Source organism: Macrobrachium rosenbergii, chromosome 12, assembly GCF_040412425.1.
Source record: "Macrobrachium rosenbergii isolate ZJJX-2024 chromosome 12, ASM4041242v1, whole genome shotgun sequence".
Classification (NCBI taxonomy): domain Eukaryota; kingdom Metazoa; phylum Arthropoda; class Malacostraca; order Decapoda; family Palaemonidae; genus Macrobrachium; species Macrobrachium rosenbergii.
This window is the reverse complement of record NC_089752.1, coordinates 31174343-31201888: the sequence shown is the minus strand read 5'-3', so window position 1 is coordinate 31201888 and position 27546 is coordinate 31174343. Positions and strand designations below refer to the sequence as shown.

Sequence of the window (27546 nt, the reverse complement as noted above, 5' to 3'; positions counted from 1 at the left end):
ATTACTGTACACAAAAACACTGAAAAGAGTAAAATTCACATCTGCATGTATAAAGTGAATCAGTGTTACTGAGGGTAAAACTGAAGCTGATAATACATGTAAATAAAGCTTTTGCTCACATATTTCAAAAAGATAAAAAAAGTCCTTTTGGTAGTCCTAAAATTCTGAAAAAGGAACACCGAATGCAGGTGGCTGAAAAATCTTTAAGAATAACAAATAAAAAGGTAGAAGATTCTGGAATGTACAGCTATATCCACAAACATGAACTAAGAGGAGGGTACTTAGTACCAACCTGCGGGTGAGTCCTGAGGATGCATGGGTTAAGAATTGCTCTTCTTTTGTCTGGAAGACAAATGAGTATGCATCTGGGAACACTTGAGATTGCAAATGTGGCCATAATATGATTAATGAGGTTGTGACAAAGTATGTATACACTGATTAAGAAAATTTGTGTCACAGGAAATGTAAGTGCTTTTTCCAACAGAATAAAGAATGAGTATAAAAATATAAAAAATACATAAAAGTAATCAAATACAAAATCTTACTTACCAATGACAATCATCAACACAAAGAGGTATTTCCTCCATGGATACGATTTACGTCCAATAATTACTCCAAGAATCATCACAGGAATTGGTTTGCAGGACTTTCCAACAACCTGTTGAAGAAAGGACTTGAAAACAACCTGATAACATGAGCAAAAGGCAAGCACACTGTACTTAAGTTACTATGCATTTTTAGGAATGTTTTAACCATGCTTTAATATATGTATGAACATTGACTGAAGACATTTTCTTAAGTTTTTATTTGTCTTTCTGTATGACACAAATCAGATCTCTGTCATTGTAATGTCAGAACTTGAATACAGTGAACACCCCCGTATTCGCGGGGGATGCGTCCCACACCCCGCCCCCCCACAAATAGGTCAAATCCGCGAATGCTTAAAACCCCTCTAAAAACAGTTAGAACTGCCCATTTTGATAGCTTGTACCAAGAAAAACCCTGTAAAAATGCTTATACCTGAGTATTTTAATAGTTTTATCACAAAAATGTTATTTTCATAATAAAATAAATTTTTGAACATACTTACCTGGTAGTTATATATATAGCTTAAGTCCCTGACGTCACGGCAGAATTTCAAAAACTCGCGGCAATCGCCGATCGGTAGTCAGGTGAACCACCTGTGCGCCTCTACCCAGGTACCTGGAACCATTCCAACTATTCCTCAGATCTTCCATGCCCCTAGTCTCTAGAGGGGAGGAGGGTGGGAATATAATTATATATAACTACCAGGTAAGTATGTTCAAAAATTTATTTTATTATGAAAATAACATTTTTAAACATCTAACTTCCCTGGTAGTTATATATATAGCTGATTGACACCTTTGGTGGAGGGTCAGAGACAGCTAACATCGTTGGAATTATAATTAAAGTTGCAAAACAACTCTAGGTTCCTACCTGTTAAGGAAGCTGACTTCAATATTTCTCATTATGTCTGCATTCCTTAAGAGATCCAGCGATCCACCCAGGGGGCTGAAAAATCTCTAGGGGCTGTCAACCAGTGTATAACCTTTATGTGACTAGACCTCCTCTCAATACCCTTGTTCAGGCGCTACCAAGGAACTTTCATCCCAATGATTGTGGAAGACTGTGCCCAATCTTCACAAACAAACATAAAATTTCAACCATTCCAAGGCAAGAACAAAAGGTATTGTTTTATGGAATTGGATTAAGGAAACTGACTTCAATGAACTCTAAGCCTCATTATGTCTGCATTCCTTAAGAGATCCAGCGATCCACCCAGGGGGCTGAAAAATCTCTAGGGGCTGTCAACCGGTGTATAACCTCTATGTGACTAGACCTCCTCTTCAATACCCTTGTTCCGTCACAAACAACCATAAAATTTCAACCATTCCAAGGCAAGAACAAAAGGTATTGTTTTATGGAATTGGATTAAGGAAGCTGACTTCAATGAACTCGCCCTCATTATGTCTGCATTCCTTAAGAGATCCAGCAATCCACCCAGGGGGCTGAAAAATCTCTAGGGGCTGTCAACCGGTGTATAACCTCTATGTGACTAGACCTCCTCTCGATACCCTAGTTCCAGGCGCTTCCAAGGAACTTTCAAACCAATGAATGCGGAAGACTGTGTCCAGTCTTCACAAACAACCATAAAAAAAATTCTCCATCCCAAAGTAAGAAAAAAGGGTATTGGTATATGGGATTGTAGGGGTATTACCCTCTCCCACTAGTAAATGCTATAAACGGACCCAGCGTATAGCAGTCTTCGTATAATGTTTGGACTCGTTTTTAGACAGTGAGGTAAATACTGACTTGTTTCTCCAGAAGGTCGTGTCCAAGATACTCTGCCGGGACCTGTTCTGTTTAAGTACTACAGAGGTTGCAACTGCCCTGAACTCGTGCGTTTTTACTTTCAGAATCTTATGTCCAAATCGCTACCTTTCATATGAGCTTCTTTTATCAACTGCCTGATAAAATAAGACAGAGCATTCTTCGACACCTGTACAGAGAGCTTTTTGACTGAGCACCAAAGCCCTTCTGAATTCCTTCTTAAGTCCTTTGTCCTGTCCAGGTAGTGCCTTAGAGTCCTTAACTGGAATATGACTTTCTCTGCCTTATCCCCTGTAATGTCCGTTAGATTTGGAATCTCGAACGTTCTGTGTCAGGGTTGTGATGAGTATTCATTTTTTGCAAGGAATCCTAGTTGCAGTGAGCAGATTGCCTTGTCTTGTCTAAAGTCCATATTCTCGCTGAGAGCATGTATCTCACTAACTCTTTTCGCTGTGGCCAAACTGAACAAGAAAAGAGTTGTCAAGATGAGGTCTTCTTAAAAAATGTTCTCTGTAAGGGATCGAGCTTACTCCCCATGAGGAACCTCAGGACCACGTCTAGGTTCCATGCTGGTGAGTTCTGTACTCTCTCCTTAGCAGTTTAGAAGAATCTGAGTAGGTCCTGGAGATTCTTATTGTTTTATAGGTTTAAGTTTTTATGTCTAAAAAACTGCTGCCATCATGCTCCTATAACTCTTAATGGTAGAGGTAGGAAAAAATTAAGCTTCCTCTTACGGTGTAGAAAGAAGTCCACAATTTGAGTTACAGAGGTACTGGAAGAGGACACATGGTTGCTCTTGTACCATCCTCTAAATATCTCCCACTTGGATTTGTATACCCTCATGGTGGATGACCTCCTTACTCTTTCTATAGCACCAACCGCTCTCTTCGAAAAAACCCTGTAGCTCTTGTAAGTTTTTTGATAGTCTGAAGGCAGTTACTTGTAATGCTTAGGGTTTTGGTGATATCTTTCCAAGTGAGGTTGTTTGAGTAGACCTACTCTCTGATGTAGGCTCCTCGGGATGTCCACTATCCATTCCAGAACCTCTGTGAAACAATCTTTTGTCGGCCAGTAAAGGGCCACAATGGTCAATCTGGTACCCTCGTGTGAAACAAATTTTTTGCAGTACCCTGTGTATTATCTTGAAAGAGGGAAATGCATACACGTCCAAGTTGGACCAGTCCACCAGGAAAGCGTTTATGTGTATAGCCCCGGGATCTGGTACGGGAGAGCAGTAAGTTTCCAGCCTCTTCGTTTGCGCTGTGGCGAAGAGATCTATGCAAGGACGTCCCCAAAGTCACCACATGCTACTGCACACGTCCTGATGTAGCGTCCATTCTGTTGAGAGGACTTGATTTCCTGCTCAGAATGTTCGCCCTCACATTTTTTTCTCCCCTTGGATAAAGCGGGTTACTAGTTTGACATTCTTCTCTTTTGCCCAGAGAAGCGGTTCTCTTGTTGTCTCGTATAGAGACCTGGAGTGAGTGCCCCTTTATTTGCTGATGTAGGTCAACGCTGCCGTGTTGTCGGTGTTGACCTGCACCTCTCTGTTCTCCACTGTGTTCGAACCCTGAGAGATAGAAGGATTGCAGTTAGTTCCTTCTAATTGATATTTAACTTCTCCTGCTCTCTGGACCAGGAGCCCGAGACTTGTTATTTCCCTAGTGTTGCTCCCCATACTGAGTCCGACGTGTCGGATAACAATACTAGGTCTGGGTTCCTCTAATATAGAGAAGGGACCTCCTGGAGCTTGACGGGGTCGTTCCACCACTGTAAATACGTCCTTATTGGTTCCGAAATGGGGATGCACTTGGTCTCCAGATCTATTTCCTTGTCCCAGTTCTGATTTAGATGAAACTGTAACGGGCATAGAATTAACCTCCCTAAGGAGACAACCGTATCAGCGAGGAAAGGGTCCCCAGCAGACTCATCTATTCCTTCACCGAGCATGTCTGTCTATAAAGTCCTGAAATTTTCTTAAGGCTTGTCCCGTCCTTGCAATAGACGGAAAATCCCGAAAATCCTGACTCTGAATCTTCATCCTAAGGTATAGAAACTTTTGAAATGGGATCAGCTGAGATTTCTATCTGTTTATCAGTAGACCTAATTCCCTCTATACCTAAATCGTGGTCTGAAGATCCTCCAGGCAGAGTGTGCGGGAAGGAGCTCTGAGGAACCAGCCTTCTAAGTACAAGGAGATTCTGATGTTTCTCGAGTGAAGAAAAAACCTGCTACATTGGCAATCATCCTTGTGAAAATCTTTGTTAGACGCTTGATGCCAGTGCATCTTGCGTCCTGAGCTACCTCCACGTCTTGACTTCCAATATCTTGAAGCCTGGCGCCCTGGCGCCCAATGCCTTGACGCTTGGCGTCTTGGGTTCATTGACGCTTGTCGTCATGATGTTTCACTCCTAGATGCTTGACGCCACTGCATCCAGCGTCTAGAGTTTCATTCACTATGTTCAGCGTCTTAAACTTCTGGACGTCTAGAAGCTTTAGTTGGACGTCTATTATCCTTCTTCTCTTTGCCTGGTTGTCACGCTTGTACCAGGGAAGACAAAGTCCGCTGCATATTTTATATTAAAGCTATATGTGGGGCTTCCTGCTGTTGGGGACAGGTTGGGAAGCCTCAGTTACGGCAATTATTTCCTCCTCATAGTCAATAATGGATCGTGGAGAGGGTTCAGCAGACAGTACCAATCCTAAGGAGGAAGAGGAGGATGTACGAAAGGCAGCACAGAGTCCGTTACGCTCTTGCAGCCTGGTATCCTGACTGAACAGGACTGTCTACGTTTGTTCTTAGTAGGAAAGCTACCCCTGGGGCTGGAAGGGAAGAGCTCCGGGCTGCTCCAGTGGCTACAACCTGAAGTCTATGAAGTTTTATCATGACGTCCCTCAATATTGGGTAACTTGCTCTTGAGAGATCTCGACTCCAGAGCCAGACGTCATCCCCGTCTGCTAAGGCTGAAACAAAGAGACCGAAACTGGAAAACCTTTCCCGTGGACGAACTTCAGAAAATTCTTGGAGTTCGGGTGCATGGGGATGTAAAAAATACGCATCCTGGAGGTCCAGTGAGGCCATCCAGTCATGCTGTCCGACCGCTGCTAGAACCGATTTTGTCGTTTCAATAGAGACCTTTGTTTATTGCACAGAAAAGTTGAGTGCAATCACGTCTAGCACCGGTCTCTAACGCCCCAAGCATTTGGGGATCAGGAATAACCGAATGTAGAATCATGGGGAATTCGGATCTTGAACTCTCTGTCTGGTCTCCTTTTGCAACATCATAGACACTTGTTGCTATAAAGCCTTTGCCTTTGTTCTGTTGTTGCATTTGGCAGAAAAGTCTAATTGTCTTGTTAGTATAGGGAGCCTCCTCAGGCTGGACAGTCTGGCTCCTACCTCAGTCTGCAGGAAAAGAAAAGGCAGGTTCTCTTTCTTCCCAGTGTAGAGCCTCTTCTCGTTGCCATTCATCTACCCGCCCTAGAGGAACCTCTATCGGAGGGCCGACCACGAAAGGGCTGAGATACCTGAAACACAGGAGCCTCAGCCTTACTCTTTTTAGCGATGAAAGTCGTTGGTAGGACTTTTCTTGCTGTTTTTTTAGATATTAAATCTTACGTGGTTTTCTGGGCCAAGGATGAAAAGTCCTCTTTACCAAATCTTGAGAGAAGAGGTGAGAGGAAAAAGGGGTATAAATCAGTTCTGATTTTGATTGGACGTGACCCCATTAGCCAGGAAAGAGCAAAGCAAAGATGGGTTCTTTTCTTCAGGATTCCCGCTGAGAAAGATGCAGTAGATTCGTTGGAACTATATCCGAGTCCTTTATCCATACACGACATCAGATATATGAGTTATTCGGTGTCAGTCGTGTTGAATAATTCCATCTTCCTTCCTGGGAAGGGGCAGGTATTTCGAGGCCGAACGATTCTCTAGTTTGATACTAAAAGCTAGACCTTGAGCTAGTTTGGTTGGAGGAAAAACAAAGGCTGTCTTTCATTGTTTCTCCTTCGAAAGTATCCATTCTTCGTAAATGCTGCCCTCTTAGACGCCTTCGCAAGAGTAAATTCTGAAGGTGGGGAATGAGGAGCAGTCAGGTTAAATTTCTCTGGAAAAATTTCCGAAAATCGTTTCATAAGTCTTTTCAAGTCTGATGAAAGCTGATGGCCTTTATATTGTCTTCGTCGGAAATCTCTACAATAGGATTCACAGGAGAATGCAAGATATTATCGTTCTCTTTTCCGATTTTCCAAGACGGAAGTAGAGACGTCTTTCAAAATATCATCTTGACGCCTGGCGCCCAGTCTCTTGACGCCTGGCGTGTTGGCATCCATTTTCTTAAAGGTTAATGTCTTGGAGTCCAGCTTAATGACGCCTGACATCCTGGTGTCTAACTTCGACACTTGACGTCCTGGAGTCCAGCTTCTTTCGCCCGGCGCCCTGGCGTCCAGCTCCTCGGACGCCCGAAGTCCTGGCGCCCAGCCTCTTGACGCTTGATGTCCTGGCGTCCAGTTTTCGACGCCTGGCGTCCTGGCGTCCAGCTTGAAGCCCGACGTCCTGGCGTCCAGCTTCCGGCTCGATGCCCTGGCGTCGAGCTTCTTGACGCCTGACTCCCTCCTGGAGTCCTGGCGTCCAGACTTCTAACATTCGTTGTCCCGCCAAACCTAGAGGTTACTTGAGAACTGGGCGCCTGTGCGACATCGGTCAAAAGTTTCCTCCGGTTGACGAACACAGCAACTGGTGGACAAAAAACACTTTAACCTCGCCTTTCCTATGGCGAGGGTGAGCGCCCTGGGAAGCGTCAACAGGTACGCTCGAGGGACGACCTTCGGTAACTAAAGCCTCTCGCCTCCCTTCGTCTTTCGACATTCCTTCTCACAGGGGTTGGTGAGCTTGGAAGAGGTCCAGGACTAGGAGCGCAACAGGACCGAGCGGCCGCACCCTCCACAGCACTTGCACTAACAACATATTAACACTTTTATTTTTTAGATCTCTTATTGTCGATCACATATTATCCCTGTCTTCTGAGAGGGATTTTACCTGTTGGGGCAGGGTCTGAATGGCCGCCAACAAAAACATGAAGTGTTGGGTCCTTACCTGTTTCAGTAGGGGGTTCAGAGACTACCACTACGGGAGAAGGGTCAATAGGATAGTTAGCAAGGGGAAAAGAATTAACTATTCCCCGGTTATATCAAGAAGAGTGAGATACAGTACTCTTGGCTCTTCTGAGCCGGTCTTCCATTCCCGTTCTTCAAACATACTGAGTGGGGATCCAAGGAGACTTTAGCAAGCCGCTTGCATCCCCATACACATTTTCACACTCGATGAAGATAGATACGTTATAAGAAAATCCAAAAGCGAACAAGCGAAAGCCAAGCCAAAGTGTACTTCACCAAAATAAGTTGCGAAAAAACACAGGCTACGAGCGAAATTCCATCGATGTTACCGACACAGCGGCAGGGAAGATCTGAGGAATAGTTGGAATGGTTCCAGGTACCTGGGTAGAGGGCGCACAGGTGGTTCACCTGACTACCGATCGGCGATTGCCGCGAGTTTTTGAAATTCTGCCGTGACGTCAGGGACTTAAGCTATATATATAACTACCAGGGAAGTTAGATGTTTAAAAAGTGCATTTATTCATGAAAATTATTTGAAAATACAGTAATTAGTGAATATTTCTCAGTGAAAAATACCGCGAATGGGCGAATTTTCTGCAAATGATGGCTAGATATGTTCCACAGAGAAACCCGCGAATGCGTGAGTCCGCGAACCATGAGAACGCGAATACGGGGGGTTTACTGTATAAAAAATAAAAGAAACAAATATGACTCACTACAAACAAAATAGTACATATGATGACATGCCAGAAACATGACCTGGCCCCATTCCTCACTTAACAACATTATTGTGTTCCAAAACCAGGTTGTTGGTCAATGTAAAAATAATTATGTGAAACTCCTTAGTTACATAAATTTTTTTTAATTTTACAAATGTACACTTTTTTGAGTATATGGTGACATCATAAAAAGAGCTTGAAATTTCACAATTTACATAATGTAACTAACCTTGAGTCCATATAATGGCATCATCAATTATATATTTTTAGCAAACAACCATCTCAGGCTTAATTTTTACAAGTTTCCTATTCACAGATGAACTATTCAAATCACGATGGTTATCAATCAATTCCAGTCCCTTTCAACCTTGTCGAGGAACTCCTATAAGCAAATTTGACTTTTAAAAATTTTATGCATTCTTCCAAAATAGTGTACATTCTAATAGACTCTAACCCACACTTTCAAGAAGTTTCCAGTGCTACCTAATTAAAGACCGATCAAACACATTAAACAGTATTTCATACGTGGAATGCTGATGCCTAAATCCTCTTACAGAATACCACCACCAGCATGGAACTTCAGCAATCCTGAGTCAGATATGTTTCACTGTGGTACAATTGTAAATGTTACCAAAGCAGACACCTACATAAAGTTATCATAACTAAGGCAGAATATACATTAAGAGTTTTGATTTGGCCACATCTGGTGCAAATGGCTTAAAAATAACTGCAAATTATACATTACATTAATTCAAATTGTTGATAAAACTTTGAACGCCTGGTGATGATGAAGAAAACTTTAAGGAGGGAACAACCCTGGCAACACCAAAACTTTAGGCCTGCAAGTGCTGGCTTGGAATTGCAGTTTTACTTCTGCCTTCATTTAAGTTCACAGAATCAGTCTGAATACTGTAGACTCTTCTATGTATGTAACATGCAACTTACTTGAAATCATACATATGTAAGGCTGCATAAAAATAAAAATGGCTAAAATTCAGATACTCAAGGTCTGAAACAATGAAAAACTGAAAAAAAGAACCATAAAAATTGGCCAAATAATGCAAATTTACACCAGCATTTACTAAGGCCAGGACAGACAATCAACATTGACTCTTTTGCTCACTACCACAAGGTTCACAGCAAAGTGCTTGCAAGCTTTTATAAAAAAATTTGACAAAGGGTTGAAATAATTAGAAGAAATGGACCCAAATGTACAGCAAACATAAGATTTTGTAGAAAAAACTGAGAGAACTCTTGTTTTTTTACTGTTTTTTTTACAGTTCTTTATCTCTTTCTTGTCAAAAATTTCAACTCTGACTGAAATTAACCAATTTTAAACTTTCATTTTTTTACAAGTTTAATTATTTTTGCAATGGGGAAGCTGTAAAGGCACTTTTACAGGATTCATTAAAAGCACTTTTATAGAATTCATTGAGGGAGTTTTTCTTTAATTTATGAATTGTTTAACTGTTAATATAAAGATTAAGTGTATGCATTAATATAACAATTTCAGGGCTGCTAGGATTTTTAAGTTTTTTCAATTCAAAATGCCTGGCATAAATCAGGATGCCTGTTATACACCAATAAATATGCCAATTGCTGAAACTCACTAACATCATCACCAGTTTGGAGAACTACATACAGTGAAGTTTGCCATATTGTTAAAGAACCCAAAAATTATATAATTTCAAATAACTATAATAAATATCAATAAAAACTAAAATCATTTGAATAAAATTTAAAAATATAATTCAATTACACAAATTAAAATGAATATCTAGGAGGCAAGAGGGTGTTAGTTCTGTGGCTCCTATCACTGAGCCAGAGTTCCCCCTTATTCTCAAAGTTTTTCTGTGGCCCCCAGAAATTTGCCATACCTCTTTGGGGTCATATGATTCCAGGTTGGGAACCAGTGGCCTAGACTACCTTTGAAAACCTGTACATACAACATATGATAAAATCGTCATTTTTAACACTGCACAAATAAAATGTTACAAAAGTATGAGTTAATTTAATTTACTTTTTAAGCCTAGATCTAAGAATCCCCCTCACCCTCCAATTTGTCAGCAGATAGTAAGACACATTCAAATACAGTACTAACTATGTCTGTTCATCTACCCTTGGGCTTATATCCACTAATATTGTTCAGAAATTTCACACTGATTATGCTACATTTTTTAAAAATACTAAGAAGGTAATGTTAGACATGTTTACCAGAAAAAGTTGAAAGATTAGAACATATTGTTGGTAGAGTAACCAGTGTCAGAATCATACTGGATCTATTTTTTTTTTTTTTAATGATATAACATCCTTAATCTAACAGTAATACGGTATTTTGTTTCCTATGCATTAACTATCTTTTATGTATACTGTTGGACAGTTACAAAAGATTTGGGAATGGATGATAAATAAAGACAAAAAGTAATGTAGCGGTGGGGGGGGGGGGGGCAAATGGGCAAATCAAAGAACCTTCAGTGCCATCTAAAGTGTGCCATGCAAGGCACACTAGGTGGTATCTCCTAGGGGACCAGCCAACTTATCCAGTAGTTGATATGCCAAAAAACTAAATAGCTTTAAAGTAAAAATCACTGAAGAAAAATGCTAAATAAAAAACCTGAATTATTCACAAACAGCAGACAAGGTCAAAATTCACAGCACTCAAGTGCTCAAGAAGCCTGAGGTAAATACAGGAAGGTGGTGGACACAAAACCATTCAGTAGCAAAACTTACACTTACACTTTTTCAAAAAGGTGTAAGTGATTAGCCAAGATAAGATAAAGAAAAAATAAAATTAATTAATGCTGACTAATAACCTTTCAAATTGCCAAACAAAATGTATGGAAAATTCTGGTAGAGCTGATACTGACAGTGCTACAGACACATGTATGAAAAGGAAAGCAGTTAGCATATACTTGTTGGGTCCACAGGGAACATGTGAGGACAATTGCTCCTTTTCTATCTGGAAAACAAAAGTTGGTGTCTGGGGACATTTCAGACTGAGAATGTGGGCATGATATAAATGATGGTGTTGTGATTTAACAAGCATCTTTGACACAACTACCTTCCATAACTTCCATCTAGCAAAGTATGTTAAATACAGTACATCATAAAAAAAAAAAAAAAAAAAAAATTCAAGACTCAATCAAATTCAGTCTTCCAAATCAAATTCACAGTCTTCCAATAAAACTGTTGGCTACATGATCTTTGATCTTTAATTGTTCACTTTATTATCTTGTACTGGTCACACTCTTGATCAACAGGACTAACATGGACCTGCCTCGTCCACCTTTTCTGTCCTTTTTAAGCCCTCGGATCATCAAACTGTTACAACGGCCCAGGAAACTCTATATAAGTCACAAAAGCCATGGTCTCTAAAGAACTATAGGTCAAGATCACTGTGCTATAGTGTGAAACCATTTTCTAATCCTATTTTGGCTACTACACAATGACATTACAACAGTTACACTATAAAACCACACTGAAAATTGGATAAAATACCGAGTTATTAAAGACAAGAAAGATGACATTCGTGCACGTAAAGCCCAAAATTAGTATTAGGTCATATGTAAATTAATAAATAAAAACCATAAAAATAAAGGTAAAAACTTTTACTAAATAACAGGCTGATAAAGCACAGAACTGAATTAATAAGAAGCCAAACTAAAAATTCAAAGACAATAAAATAAGCAATCAACCCTTCACTACGTACTATGCAAAATAACAGCTGCAACCAAGTACAGAACTTAAATCTTGGGGTCCTCAAGTGTCAAGAATTCTAAAGTTAAGATAAAAATTTCAAGAAAGCAAGCAACCCTTCATTGCTCAAGTCAAAACCAAAATGGCAGCTGAATATAAATGCAATATCTAAAAAAGCTCCCTAATTTCCACAAGTGCTAAGCATCTTAAAATTCTTGAATCAAATTCTACAATCTTTAGTCAAGATCAATATTAATGTAATTATTTATACTGGTGTGGTCATGATGAAAATTAGCACTTCTAACTATTACAAAACTAAAAGTAATATGTAATGCTAATGAGCAAAGACTAGTGCAGCATGCAAATATAAATTAATTAAAAAACATGACAGACTTTCCTACTTTATTTTTTCTCTCAATGAACTCAACAATGAAAAATTCTGCAATATTTTAAAGTAAGTGCTTTTTAATCAAAACACAAATTAAACATGACTCCCTTCCTTACCTGAGTTGGATAATTGACCCACTGCAGTGCCATGTTGGACGACACCATGGCTAACAGGTACGTGAGAGAGCAGGAAGCGTAGTACACACGTTGAGTAGTGTCCTCGCCTTGGTTCAGCACAAACTTCAGCACTTTTCATCCATAAACAAGCAAGGACAGGGATACCATTGTTATTCTTTGCAAAAACCAATCAAGTTGATTTCATCTCTACAGAAACCTTAAGAATGGACATTAGGGAAAAGAAACAACCTTCAAATTTCAAATTGTAAAGGAAAAAAGCCATTCCTCAGTAGCAGCAAAGCACGAGATCAGAAAAATGTATGTGAATAATAGTAGGATAATCAATTCAACATGCACTGAGAATATTCTTGGTGTAAAATTCAGGAAATGAACAGATAAATGCAAGTTTTCAAAACAAAATACAGTATAAGAAAAGATACCAAACAGATGTGTAAGGAAGTTTATTTGCATCTCCTAAACAAAAAATTTTATAAGTTTTATAACTGTAAAAATTACAGACAGCAACACTACAAAATATGACATACAGCAAAAATATTGCAAATATTAATCACTAATGAATATAAAGAACTGTACTGTACATTAACCAAGATGATAAATTTAGTGTTTCTAACTATTCCTCCAACTGTAAACCTGAATGCAGAACACATTCATGAACTTATCACATGAACATTCCTTACACATAGAAAATAGAAACCAGCTAAATAAGGTATTTCATATCAAGTCAAAAACAGGGTAAGAACATATTATGAAGTATAATAACTAAAACAACACAACATATAAAAGAATATGCATAATTTTCAGTGAATATAATCACAATAACCTAACAGCTAAATCTTACAGACATCCCATTTACCTGTCTAATCATTATAAAAAATATCTTATTACCTTATTGTAAATGCTTTACAGCATCTTTTGTCGAATTGTAAAGAATAACAACAATCTTTTTCATTGGTTATATGAGGATATTAATTCATTCTTCTGATTTAGTTATAATCTTCCTAAAAGCACTGACACTTTTATGTGCATCTTTTTAACCATAAACTAAGGTACAGCAAAAGAATGTATGGTAAAATCTCTCTCTCTCTCTCTCTCTCTCTCTCTCTCTCTCTCTCTCTCTCTCTCTCTCTCTCTCTCTCTCTCTCTCTCTTATACTTCCATGAGAAACCTTACAGAACAGTTTCATAATATAATATCAATTTTCATAATAAAATTTATTATTTGGATACTTACCTGCTGTTGAAGGTAGCTTTTATCTCTGAGCTGATAGGCAAGTTGGCATTCAAACAAAAGATCAAATGGTTGCCCAGATGGCTGTCTAGTACACCTGTTCACCAGGTGTGTTTCAAATGTTTTAGCTTGTCAGAACTTTCCTTGACAGCCCACTAAGCTGTGGGGAGGCTGGGTGAGGTCTACTTTAACAGTAGGTAAGTATCCAAATAACAAATTTTATTAGGAAAATTTATATTATTTGGGATGAATCTTACCTACTGTTAAAGACAGCCAATTCATGGAACCCAATACATTTTTACCTGAACTGGAATCCTTTCTGGATCTTGCTGCTGCCAGAAGTTAGATTCCATTCAGGGAGCAAGGCTCTCATACATGTGCAGCGAAGAGTATCCTTGCAGAGAGAACTGTCTCAATTCAGCCAGAATGAAACACAAGCAGCATGAGGGGACCCCTGTGCCTGGGCGCAAAAGCCCTATAAAACGAGTCACTAAAAATAAATACCTATATGATATAAAGGTACGCTCCTATACAATATATGTACCTTCATGCTCCCCAAAATATTAAAACCCAGGACTTAATACAATGAGCTTAAAAGCTTTAAGAATAAAAAATGGCCAACTCTTGGTTTCAAGGTCCCTCCTACAGAACCTGGCAACAATGAGTTTAATAAACATTAGCTGTAAGTCGTAATCTCTTATGCTGAGACCGTACTGTAATTGAGCCTGATTATTCTGACACATTCCCTAGGGAGGCCATGTTTCCTAACAAAGAAAGCCCTTACCCTTTAGGAAGCTTCCTTCAGGGTTAAAATTCTTCAGGAAGCAAGTGCCTATTTGTCTTCTGACAGAAAAGCCTGCAAGTTTCAAGTATCATCCCCACATCACTAAATAAGAATGAGGAGTTAGGGAAATCGACTGAAAATCATATTGCAGAGACCGAGCCAGGTGAAGCAACAGATCCTTGGCCTCTGGAATACTGTCAACAGAGTTGGCCAATTTGAACCAGTTGACTCAGTAGAAAAGATTTCTTGATCCTAAAAGTTGACACATCCACCTATGGGCAACAAATTACCTGTGAATACTTAAAGAGGTGCTGTACACGAACCAAAACAAAGCACCTTGAATAGCAATACCTCTTCTGTAAATACACCTTGAAGGAACTTACCTGACAGAAAATGTACTGGTATGAGAAAAGTCTCCTGCACATCCACCAAAACATCTGATTATTCTTTTGGAAAGTCACTAAAACTGTGCTGGAAAAACCAAAAAGCATGGGGACAGACACATGAAGTTATTCAGTCTCAATGTGTCCAACACTGGGTGCCAACCTCCAGTTGCTTATGAAGCTAGAAAAAAGTCAGAGGTAAAATCCCAGTGAATTACTGCCTGGTCCATTTCATTCTCTCTAATTTACAACCTCCTACTAAAGAATGAAAGACTTCTGCTGTCTGCTGGAGGAGACAAAGGAACAGCTATAGGAGAATAAACCAGTGGAGGATAACCCAAAAGGAATCATAACTCTCCTTCAGTGCCTAAGTCTCTCCAAGCATGCCAGGAGGCCTGCAATTGGCCGTCTACCAGAACCTGTGGGATGAACTTATCTCCAGAAGGTATAAAATAAAATTTGTACCAATATATCCTACCATATTGCCTTAACCTGTGCAGTATAAGCCTTTACTACAGGTAGGAGCATAAGTGTTCTCACTTCTTCCAAACCGAGTTAGTACAGGCAGTCGCCGGTTTACGATGGGTCCGGCTTACAACGTTCCGAGGTTACGATGCTTTTCAAATATATCCATCAGAAATTATTTCCCGGTTTACGACGCATGTTCCGGGGTTATGACACGTCGTACACCGATCCGAAGGAAGAAATATGGCTCCAAAACGGCAGAATAATCATAATTTGAAGGTTCTTTTGATGAAAAACTCAATAAAAATGCAGTTTACATCGCTTTCAATGCACCCAAAGCATTAAAAGTAAGGTTTTCTTATGATTTTTGACGATTTTCGACGATTTTTCGGTTTACGACGATTTTCGGTTTACGACGCGGCGTAAAAACGGAACCCCCGTCGTAAACCGGGGACTGCCTGTATAAGCATGAGAACATTAGCCTGCACCACCAGAAATGAGTTTCACTGCACAAGTTAAAAACTAACACTCTTCCTTAATAAACTTCCGCTGGCGCCAAAAACAAAGCTGGCTTCACAAATTCCCCGAACTGGCACCACAAACGCATTAAGCTGGCGTCTCAAACTCTCTAAGCTGACGCAACGAGGCAATTATACTGAGCAAAAGTTTAATACAAGACTCCATTTCAACAAGTTCAAAGTACTTGTCAGTCTCGAGTTCGTCTCTTTGCAGGAAAGAGATAAAGAAAACCAAATCTTCAGCTGAAGATGGTTTAAGCACCGATTAAGCACCTGTATCACAAGAGGAGGTGCTCTGCAGCTTCACAAAAAACCAGAAGACAATCCTCTGCAGACTTAAAGGAAGCTTTGTGTACCCAAATAAAAGAAAACTTACGAAACACGCTCTAACTGAAGAAAGCTTGTGTTCTCTTCTCCAGATACTTAAAGGGTGCCGAAATACTCAAAGACAACTGAGACCTATGTATTCTCTATGTGGCCTCTTTCCTCAACTAAATGAGGATAAAAGAAACGCAATGCTCCAGCAAACGCCAATCAAACCGAAGATCCTCCAATTCAAACTCTTCTTCTGCCAGAGGGCAACAATAGGCGACAGCTGGTGACAGGAGGTGACAGCTTGGCGACAGGAGCTGAGTACCGGCATCGCATGGACAACTCAATGAAGGGGAGAGGGAAATGCAGTCTGAAGTGCCTCAGCTGAGTCCACACTAGTCAGCTGGGCAAAAGAAAATGAAGTGCCAAAGAAAATGGGAAATGTTGGGAGGCAGGGGGGCAGAAGAGTTACAAAGACTCTCCCGCCTCGTCCGAAAACAAGTCAACAGACCTGAGAGCATTCCCATAAAACATACCCTTAGAAAGCTATGCGACTAGAATAAAATCTAGCTTGGAAACAATAGTAGGTACTGTAACCATGGTAGATTTGGAAAAAGAAGTAAGAGATTCGACAATAGCCGAAGAAAAAGCATGGTAAGAACGAACAAGTGCATTCTGACAGAGAAAGGGGAATAGGCTAGCAGACAAGAATTTAGAATGAGCAAAAGATGAAAGGAATGCTTAAACAATCGACTGAGTCACCATGACACCAGAATATAGGCAGTCCACGGTTGACGGTGAGAGTTCCGTTCCTGGGCAAGCGCCGATAACCGAAAATCGTCGATAACTGGAACATCACAGTAATTATGGTAATAAATGGGGTTTATGATGCTGTAAGTGCCAACTGGTGCCGGTAAACCGCTTACCAGGGCTGAAGATTACTTACTGACGCTGATAAACTGCCTACCAATGCTGATATACTGCCTACCAACACCGAGGAAGCACTTACTGGCACCGAAAATTGCTTAACGGTGCCGAAAATCTGGTTAATGACGTTGTTAGCCAAGCATTATAAACCGAAACGGTGTTAACCGATGCTGCCGATAAGTGGGGACTGCCTGTAAGTAAAACTCGCTACAGAAACACTACTGTATTATTAATAAAACTGTCTACAGTATACCTATATAATCAGTATTATTGGTGCTAACAACCTTGTACCATACTAGGTGTTGATGTGGGCAGAAGTCGCATACATTGCGAAGATTGACATTTATTATAACAATCTTTCAGCTAATGAATTATACGAGACTCAGGATGTGATAAATGGAGAAAGGTGATGGACAGCACAGAACCACATCGCCCCAAGAACCAGCAGTCCTAGGCTCAGGCTACAGATGGGAGAGGGCATCGACACCTTACCTCTTACTATAAGGGAATGCGAATACGATTGCACAGTATGGAAGGACCCGGATCAGTTCCCTAACCAATTCAGAAAAACCTTGAACTGAACAAAATAAGGTTTAGGTCCTGTTCTAAATTCTCAATGCACTTTTCCTGAAGCAAAAGGGGGGCCGGAAGGCAGAGCTAAAAAGAGGAAGTCTCAGTACTAACTACAGCATTAGCGAAGGAAAAGCCTAGAATGAGTATGGATAACTAAAGATGAAGGACCAGGAGAAGGGGGAAAAATGACAGGTTGATAACCTGACCTAATTAACTGCTTTCACAATCTATCTGATTCCCTTCCCTTCCTATACTAATGAACTTAAGCAGAAAGTCCTTCAAAAATTCCTACTTCCTCACATCTATTCTCAAGATCACACTTTATGTCATTGCAGCCAGCACAAACAGTGTGTATCTCCTAAAAAATCAACATCCTACTAACACAGCGATCATTCCTACAGAACCCAACGTTCTTAGCCCTGATTCCAGTGGAGGAATCCTAGGAAAAATAAATGTACAGTATATCATGATAGCAGCAAACAGCCATGAAATACCAACAAGCACCTAGACACAATGGTGGCAAAAGAATTCTGAAAAGAGCTACAACATTCTAAACAATCTGGTGGAGAACAGGCGTACTAGACAGTCATCCGGGCAGCCTTACTGGTGCGGAGACATAAGCTATCTTTAACAGTAGGTAAGATTCATCCCAAATAATTAAGTTTCATGGGTCATATAAGCCCTTTCCAGATGTTAGAACTAAACATCCACAACCTCTGTTACTTTTGTAAGTACTGTAGTCTTTATCAAAAATTCTGCAGCACATACAATACTATAGAAATTACTGTAGGAAAAACAACACTGGAATGACAATGAAGAGTTTACGTATAGAAAAACAACACTGAAGTACCAGACAAGTATTACTGGGAATGAAACAACAATGGGACAACAGACACAATCATCACTGTAGAAAAACAACAGTCAAAATTGCCACAGACTTTTAATTATATATATCTACTCTATGAACTGTAATTAGTTTTGCTTTCCAAAAAAAACAATATAACCTTAATCCAATTTCTGCTTCTCTAAGAGCCCAGTTTACGAAAACAAAATACAAGTTATAATAAATTGTGGTATTTATTTCAATGCCTACCAAACATTCATCTTGCTATAACTGTACCAGGGCAGCAAAGAAAGAATTTCATAGATACATCTGGTTGGGTTGGTAGACTTTCTTTTCTACCTTCTAACTTCCAGATGGCTTGAGTGAGTTCCTAGTTTTACAGTCATTCTTTTCTTTGCCTACAGATTGTGAGAGGTTGGGGGACTTATGAACATTTGTTAAGTACTGAAATGAACATTATTATGAAAATGTTTATTATTTCAACAGGAATTATGAAACCATTCATTTAGCTCAATATCACACTGATGTAAATGGAGGACTAGAGAATCCTTGCAAATGCAGTATATCTTAACAGATAAACAACCAACCAACCTGGAAATATTAAAGGAACACTATCCTTATGAAAGCTCTTGCCTGATAAGGAATCTTCAGAGCTAGTTCAGACTCTATTTAGAGTCCTTCATCTGAGCTTATAGTACTCACAGGGTTATGTCACCTGAAGTAAACATTATAGCAATAATCTTACTCTTACAAAATAAGATGCAATACCCAGTACTATGGGTTTCAGCTGTACAAGAGAGAGCCAGCAAAACTAAAAATTACCTCATAAAATCAATATGCTCATACTTCCCATAACTCAAAATAAACCAGGATTTTGGAAAGGAATGACCTTCACTGGGTTTGTGTTACTAAAGTACAACAGTTTCTTAAACTATTTATACATACAGGCAGTCCTTGTTTATCAGCGGCGTTGGTTAATGAAGTTTCAGTTTTACAGCGCTTGGCTAACGACATTGTTAACCAGATCTTCAGCTATGGTAATTGATTTTCGGTGTTGGTAAGCAGTTTATCAGCATTACCAAGTGGTTTATTAGTGTCAGTAAGCAGTTTATCGGCACTGATAAGTGGTTAACAGACCCAATAAGCGGCTTACTGATGCTTATGACGTCGTAAACCCCATTCATTACCATAATTATCGACGATTTTTGGTTATCAGCACTCGGCTGGGAACGGAACCCCCACTACTAACCGGGGACTGCCTGTATTTCAAATAACGTGAGGTAAATACTACTAGTGCCTTTGACCAAACTAGTGAAGAAGGGATGAATGTTTAAAGCGGAGTGGAAGGAAACTCATAAAAAGGGCATATGATGGATTGAAGCAAGCTCTAAGAAATGCACCAACACTAAGAGCACCAGACTTCAACAAGATTTTCACCATTAGAACAGATGAATCGAACGAAGGACTAGGAGACATACTGATGAAAGTTTGTTGATGGGATATTTCCAACTGGTTTTGCAAGTAGGAAACTCAAGAAGAATAAGCACAACTACTCTACCATCAAAAACAAGTACCTAGCAATAATTTTTGTAGTTAAACAAGTACATACCTAGCAATAATTTTTGTAGTTGAAGAGATTCTGGCTCTACCTGTATGGGATGGCATTTGTGATACATACCTACCACAAGTCAATTACATACATTCAACGTTACAAGACTGAAGTCTAAGGATCATGAGCTGGGGCACAGTACTCCAAAGCGAAAAGAATGGAAAGCATTCCAGGAAAGCTTAGCAGCAGTGCAGATTACCTCAGCAGGTTAAATTACAAAAATTTTACCAAATTAATTTCCTTAAGTGGGTGTGTGCTGTCCAAGCATCATTTATGAGATTGTCTCTTCTTGTATAGTTCCCCCTCTAATAGTTTTCTTTTGGAAATTCCAGAGTAAACATTAATTCACCTTATTATTCTGAAATGTTTATGAAATGTTAATTTCATTTAGCTGCTTATTCTTTAACTGAATGTCCGTAAGATGTTAATAAGATTTTATAACCTTTTCATTATATTTAAATGCTTGTTAATAAAGATTTTCTCAAGAGGTTTTACGTAATCTGTTTTATCCAAGATATTTCCAGACTGCCCAAGCTGGTTAGAATTATGTAACTTCTACCTAGTGGTATCCCACAGAGTGTGCTCAAATGTTTGAGTAAGGGGTGAGGGCTACTATACATACAGTGGCTAAGGAAAAACGGACAAACAGCACAGCAGACCAACAGCAGCGCAGTCTACCCAACATCCCTTCTCATCGTCTCACGAACAGCTTTGTTTGGAACTATTTACTTTAGCTACAGCTGAGTGAGAAGCTGTTTCCAATATGACAAAAGAAGTGTAAACAGAACCGCCGCTAGACCACTTCCACAAGTTATGTCCAGTGAAAAGTGAAACCAAATCGTAAAGAGTACTGTGAATAAATTCTGTATTTTATCTTTAACTGTTTTAATCACACCACATTATAAAGCCAAAGGCCACCCCTACCACTCTCTTTAATATCACATATTATGACTACCACAACTATTTAAAAGAAGTGACTTGATGGAGTTGACCCAGAAAGGCAGCAGCAACAGAAATAGCAGTGTCAAAAAACATGCGTATATTAGAAAATACGCAGATGGATTGCTTCAGTTCAATAGTCATAAACTACTTTTGATACTGACCTATCACTGGTACATGCCTTGAAAGTGAAGGAAATGGCAGAGGAGGCAACTGCACCATCATTTTTTTTTTTACAGAAATTAAAAGTAAAAAAAATTCAAAACAGAAATCACATTCTTTCCAAAAGGTCAAACCCAGAATCCATACCTCTCCTTTCACCTCCACATTTTCCACACCTACCATCACATAGGCCCTGAGCCCAGCCACTCCTCTTCCTACAGAAGGTATTAAGAAAGTGGCTGAAGATCCTGATGATTGAACTCCACTTAAGGAATTAGTGATAATAATGCCATATAGTTTACAACATTTGTCTCTTGTGTATGTGTAAAAACTCCATCTGTGTACAGGCAGTCCCTAGTTATCGGTGGGTGTTCCGTTCCCGACGGCGTAGCAATAACCAAAAATTGGTGATAATATTGCCGAAATCCCCACTTAACAGCGCTGATAACCAAGGGTCAGAGCCAATAACCGGAGACTGGCACTGAAAATCCAGTTATTGTCACCGTTAGACAAGCACCATAAAACTGGATCACCAACAACCGGGGACTGCCTGTATTAGTATTGCATCACCATTTTCATCATCATAATCATCATTGTTCAAAATTGCGGAGACATTGAGCACAAGACTACGTTGAATGGCTATGTATTAGCAAGTCCATACAGAGACATAAAGTGAGTGGTACTGTATTAAAATGACAATGTTTTTAACTGACTCTTTTGTAACTGAATACCTGTAACATATGCAGTAGAAAAAATAAACTACTGTAACATATCCAGTAGAAAAAATAAACTACTGTATGTACACATATACTGAACCATCATATATTAACGTTGTACTACAGTGCATATACTGTAATTTGATAAACTGTTTATCTTAAATACTGGTCAAGTTTATGGCCACAAATGAACTATAAAAAGCTTGTGGGGAGAAATAAGAGTTATTTGCAAATTTTTAATTTTTGCAAGGAGCTGGTCACCTAAAGCCCATAAAATCTGCAAGACTACTGTAGTCCAATGGGTTGTTTTAGGAATGAAAAACCTCACAATCCAACAGTAACTGAAGTCTGTTTTATTATGTTATCATCAGATTCATTATTCCAATCTGTTATTTCCTTAGTAAAAGGATAGTAAAATGTCACTTTCGTCAGTATGCAGTAATTTATGTCCTTAGTTGTTGCAACTTTGGTTGTTTTATCAGTATCTTCATTTCTTGAATACAGGCAATCCGCGGGTTACGTCAGGTTTGGGCTATGTCATTCTGGACTTACGGCGCTTGCCTCATGGCGCCTTTAACCCCAATTTTTTGGCGTCATAGGTGGATTTACAGCGCTGTTACCTGCTTTATGGTGCCATTACCCGGACTTATGGTGCCATTACCCGGACTTATGGCTCTTATGGCGCCATAATGGTGCTTACAGTGCCATTAACAGCACTTACAGTGTCGTTAACAGTGCTGTAAGTGCTATTTATTCCCATTAAAATTATGATGCTCTGGGTTATGCCGATTTCTGGCTTATGGCATGCTGCCGGGGACAGAACCCCTACCATAAACCAGGGACTGCCTGTACCTGCATGGGCAAGTAGCCAATGTTTTAACATTTATACCTGCTTCATACAGTTTGTGGAATGGAAGCTCAATGGGGAGGACATGAGGATTCTTAAAATTACATGCAAATAGTATACAGTAGTGGTGTTACTGACCCATTCCAGGATGTAAACCATGATGGAGATTTGACTGCAAGTAAAACCCTGTCAACTTTCACATGCAAAGGGACAAAGTTTGCTACAAGGTCTTTTTTGCAACCTTCAGCTTGCAGCTGCACTGCTTCTTGCCTATCAATTTTCATCCATTCCTTTGGTCACTTTCTACCCAGCTGTCAAACTTATCTAACTTTACCATGCTCCAATTTTCAGTTCTCATTTAAAAATAAATCCTTTGGGCAACACTAACAGGATCTTGAAATGTGACTGAGTGGTATAGTTAAAATAATTTATAAATACAGTAAAAAACAACTTCTAGATGTCCAAGGACTGCTTACCTAAAAGGTGAGTTCCCAACATCATAAATTAAGCTTTGGTGAATACAAAGAATTACAAAGATCAAAGCTGTAAAGAAATGACAGGGAGATTGTGGTTTTACAGATGTAAAAGGAGGTAACTTCCGCCACCTCTGGGAAACTGAAATTGCATTGTCATCTTAATTAAGATAAACCAGAGTCCTATGCCTACCATTTTTTAGACTGCCTAAGTCTCTCTGGTGCACATAGGTAGTCCAATGTGTGCAGCTGGGATCTACACTGACCAAATACAACACCGACCCTAGGGCACTAGTTACCAGAGTGATGAAGTCTTCCAGCATGTAATCAGCCATTTTCTTATTGAGAGTGTATTTCTTTTCTTGTCTCTCTTCTTTTAATCATATTAACGAGGCAGGCAGTCCTTATGTTAATGGAAATCCTCAAGTCTCAGAATGTGGAAGAACCCACTAAAGGTAATACAAACACGGTATTTTAAGGTCACGACCAAATCATCCAAGTGACTTTAAAATGAGCTTCATAAAGCTGTAGATAGTAAGATTAAGAAAATCATCATATTCCCAAAAATTAATTTCGGCAAGAAAAAACCTGGGCTTTTATTTTCCCTTCTTGTCTTTAACAAATCCTCATTACAATCTGGATCTCTTATAATATAATCTATAGACCTGAAACAAAGCTGTTAACTGAATTACATGATTTAGATCTATTATATTTTAAAAAATCAAATGTCTTATTTTACTTAAGTTCCCCAGCCGCACCCATGTGCCACTGTATAAGCAGTGTAAATACAGTAAAAGGGACTTTCAAGTTGAATGACCAAGAGTCATGAAAAACAAAATCTTAATACTAATACTATTATCACTTGCTAACAAAAACCTGAGCTGTTTTCCATATGGACTGAACCAATAAAATAAAGACAAATATCCATCAATGATTACTTTCAACGACTATGACTTTCAGAAAAATAACCTAACCTAACATAATCTTCGCTAATATAGCAAAATAAATATTGTTTGGAATTTATACCACATCTCTCTTCTACAACTGTCTTTAGGCTTGACACAAACTACTACTGCAATTATATTTAACCCCTATGAAAACACTTCTTTGGAATATAGCAGTCACTCACACATGTTTTATGACTGCAATTTCTATATTAGAATTCACGAAATTAGAGACTATCAAAACTAGAGAATATGAATTAATTATACTACCCAATTACAATATAAAACACTTACGCTAATTGTATTTTGTTATTGGAGGACAAGGTTTAAACTGCATTCACAGGCTGTTAGCAAAAATTTTTATATACAAGAATGAACTTTGGTTACGAGTGTGAAAAAACGAGCCAAAATGCCACAATACTCACTTAATTTAGCATAAACAGCATTGACGATACATTGGAAGAAAACTAGGGCAAGAGAATAGGTAAATTTTTCTTTTTCCTCCCCATACTTAGTGCGTGTTCTGGAAAAGAAAAATTTTTTTTAAGACAAATATACAATAAAATACTCTACTGTTATTAATTTTCCTTACACATTAAAAAAACATATGTACAGGCAGTCCTCGGTGATTGGCAGGGGTTCCGTTCTGGGGGTGTGATGATAACCGAAAATTGCCACTAACCAAAAATCGGTGATTTCCAGCATTTTTTCGGCGATTTTTGGGCTTATCGGCGCCGAAAAGTGCAGATTTTCGGTTATTGGCGCCTCTGTTAGGTATGTATTGGTGCCAGTACCCAATTATCAGTGCTGATAAGCGGAAATCGGTGATTTTCGGCGCTGAAAATTGCCGATTTTTGTCACTAGACAAGCGTCATAAAACCAGATCGCCATTAACCGGGGACTGCCTGTACTGTACAGGGTACTTGCAATATAGTGGATCATGATTTACCCACACTTTCCTGAAAAAATACTCCATACAAAACTGATAAATAATCCATTCAAAATTGGTGGGTTTGAGGAATGATTACAATATGAGAATCGCCTGCCTACATAAGGTCAGCCTGCCTTCCTCCCTACAGCTATCCATGCTCTCACCAACAGAATATAAATTAAAACTACAGGGCTAGCTGGATTTTAGATATTTAAGGCTGAAGCCCTAACACTGAGGTTATGATGTATAAATAAGGAAATGCTACAGAGAATGAGATGAATGAGACTGATGGTAAGTCATATGATGGCTGAATGCATTATGAAAAAATTATGATAAAAATTAGACACTGCATACTATGAAAAAATTGAGGGGAAAATTAGGCAAGAGTTAAAGAATGAATGCCAATCATTGTAAGTGAAAATCAAGAAAAAATGGAAGGGAGAAAGTAAATATAACAGAAAAGGTAGAAATGAGCCAGCACACCCATCACAACAATTGCAGTCAGTGTTGACTAATGGAACTGTGAACTTCAATACCACTACTCTTGCCAGACATCACAGGAAACAGACAGGATAAACCATTACATAAACAACAGATTCTATATCTTTCTACAGTATTTCTATTATCTACAATTCCATATAAGAGTTTAAGTTAGCATATAACTATACTTTTGAAAAATGATATTTTAATGATAAAATAAAGTTTGTTCATACTTACCTGGCAGATATATATATAGCTGTATTCTCTGATAGTCCGACAGAATTTCAAAACTTACGACACACGCAGTGGGAGATCAGGTGGTTAGTACCCATTCCCGCCGCTGGGAGGCGGGTATCAGGAACCATTCCCATTTTCTATTCAGATTTTCTAGTGCCACTGTCTCCTGAGGGGAGGTGGGCGGGCACTATGAATATATATATCTGCCAGGTAAGTATGAAGAAACTTTATTTTATCATTAAAATATAATTTTGTTCATGAGACTTACCTGTCAGATATATATATAGCTGAATACCACCATTGGAGGTGGGTACAGACAGAATAGGATTTAGGAAACACAATACATGTAGGTGAATGATACCTTGGTTCCTTACCTGTTAGCATAGCTGACTTCGTGATTACTGTCACCCAAGTCCGCTTCTGCTTTACTAGAGTCTCCAGCAAGGAAGTGACCTGTATAGCTGGTGAGTTCTAGATGATCTGTCAACGGGGGCGTGACCACGATGTGACTAGACCATATTGACCATACAATGAGGGCAAACGAAGTAAAAAACAACCACCTGACCAAGCCTAACTAAGTTAGGATATCACAACTAAAGCTAACGAGTGGGAAGTCCGCCTCTGGCGGTCGACCCAACAACCATAAAAAACACTTTCCAACCATTTTCTATAGGATAAGATGAGTGTCATTCCCTGCCCCCAGGAATGTATCTGCGGAAAAGTATGGTCCTAGCGAGAAGCAGTTCTCATATGTCGTCTTCACATTTCTCAGGTAGTGTGAAGCGAACACAGAGTTGCTACGCCAAAATGTGGCACCCAGAATGTTACTGAGTGTCATATTCTTCTGAAAAGCCACTGAAGTTGCAACCGCCCTCACCTCGTGAGCATTGACTTTCAGAAGTTTAAAATCAGTGTCTTGACAGCATAAATGGGCTTCTTTAATCGTGTCCCTCAGGAAGAATGCCAGAGCATTCTTCGACATAGGTAAGTCCGGTCTCTTCACTGAACACCATAAATTATCCGAGGGGCCTAGACTTTCCTTCGTTTTGTCTATCCGAGGGGCCTCGACTTTCCTTCGTTTTGTCTAAGTAGACTTTGAGAGCCCTAACAGGGCAAAGGACTCTCTCTGGCTCTTGAACCAGAATCTCAGCCATACCCTTGATTTCGAAGCTCTTGGGCCAAGGGTTAGACGGGTTCTCGTTTTTCGCTAAAAAAGTAGGACTTAAAGAACAAACTGCGTTATGTCCTTTAAAGCCTATATGTCTACTGAAGGCTTGAAGTTCGCTAACCCTCTTCGCAGTTGCTAGAGCGGTTAGAAAAATAGTCTTTCTGGTAATGTTCCTCAATGTCGCAGAACGAAGAGGCTCGAAAGGACTGGACATCAGGAACCATAACACTACATCTAAATTCCAAGAAGGAGTCCTTTGCCGAGGCACCTTCGAGGTTTCGAATGATCTAAATAGATCGTGAAGGTCTTTGTTGTTAGTCAGATCCAGGTTTCTATGCCTAAAAACGGATGATAGCATACTCCTATATCCCTTGATAGTCAGGACCGCTAGTTTGACTTCACTCCTCAGAAACAAGAGGAAGTCTGCTATCTGACTCACAGAGGTCGTGGTAGAGGAAATGCCCTTCTTTCTACACCATCTCCTAAACACGGTCCACTTCGATTGGTACAAATTCCTGGAAGAGAATCTTCTGGCTCTGGCAATAGCTCTCGCCACTGGTCTAGAAAAACCTCTCGCTCTGGCCAGCTTCTCGATAGTCT

The 27546-nt window shown here is 39.4% G+C and overlaps 1 protein-coding gene across 2 annotated transcripts in view; it reads right to left on the bottom strand.

Annotated features, from left to right (window-relative positions):
• The window catches only part of meigo (Solute carrier family 35 member B1 homolog meigo), a 94978-nt gene that overhangs the window by 28937 nt on the left and 38495 nt on the right, over positions 1–27546 (bottom strand). For both annotated transcript variants that reach the window (XM_067113819.1, XM_067113818.1), the window contains exons 2-4: positions 24556–24653; positions 12387–12517; positions 550–658 (exon numbers count right to left, since the gene is read on the bottom strand). In XM_067113819.1, coding sequence (XP_066969920.1) covers positions 550–658; positions 12387–12517; position 24556 — 241 coding nt within the window. In that variant the 5' untranslated portion in view covers positions 24557–24653. The remainder of the gene's footprint in view (positions 1–549; positions 659–12386; positions 12518–24555; positions 24654–27546) is intronic.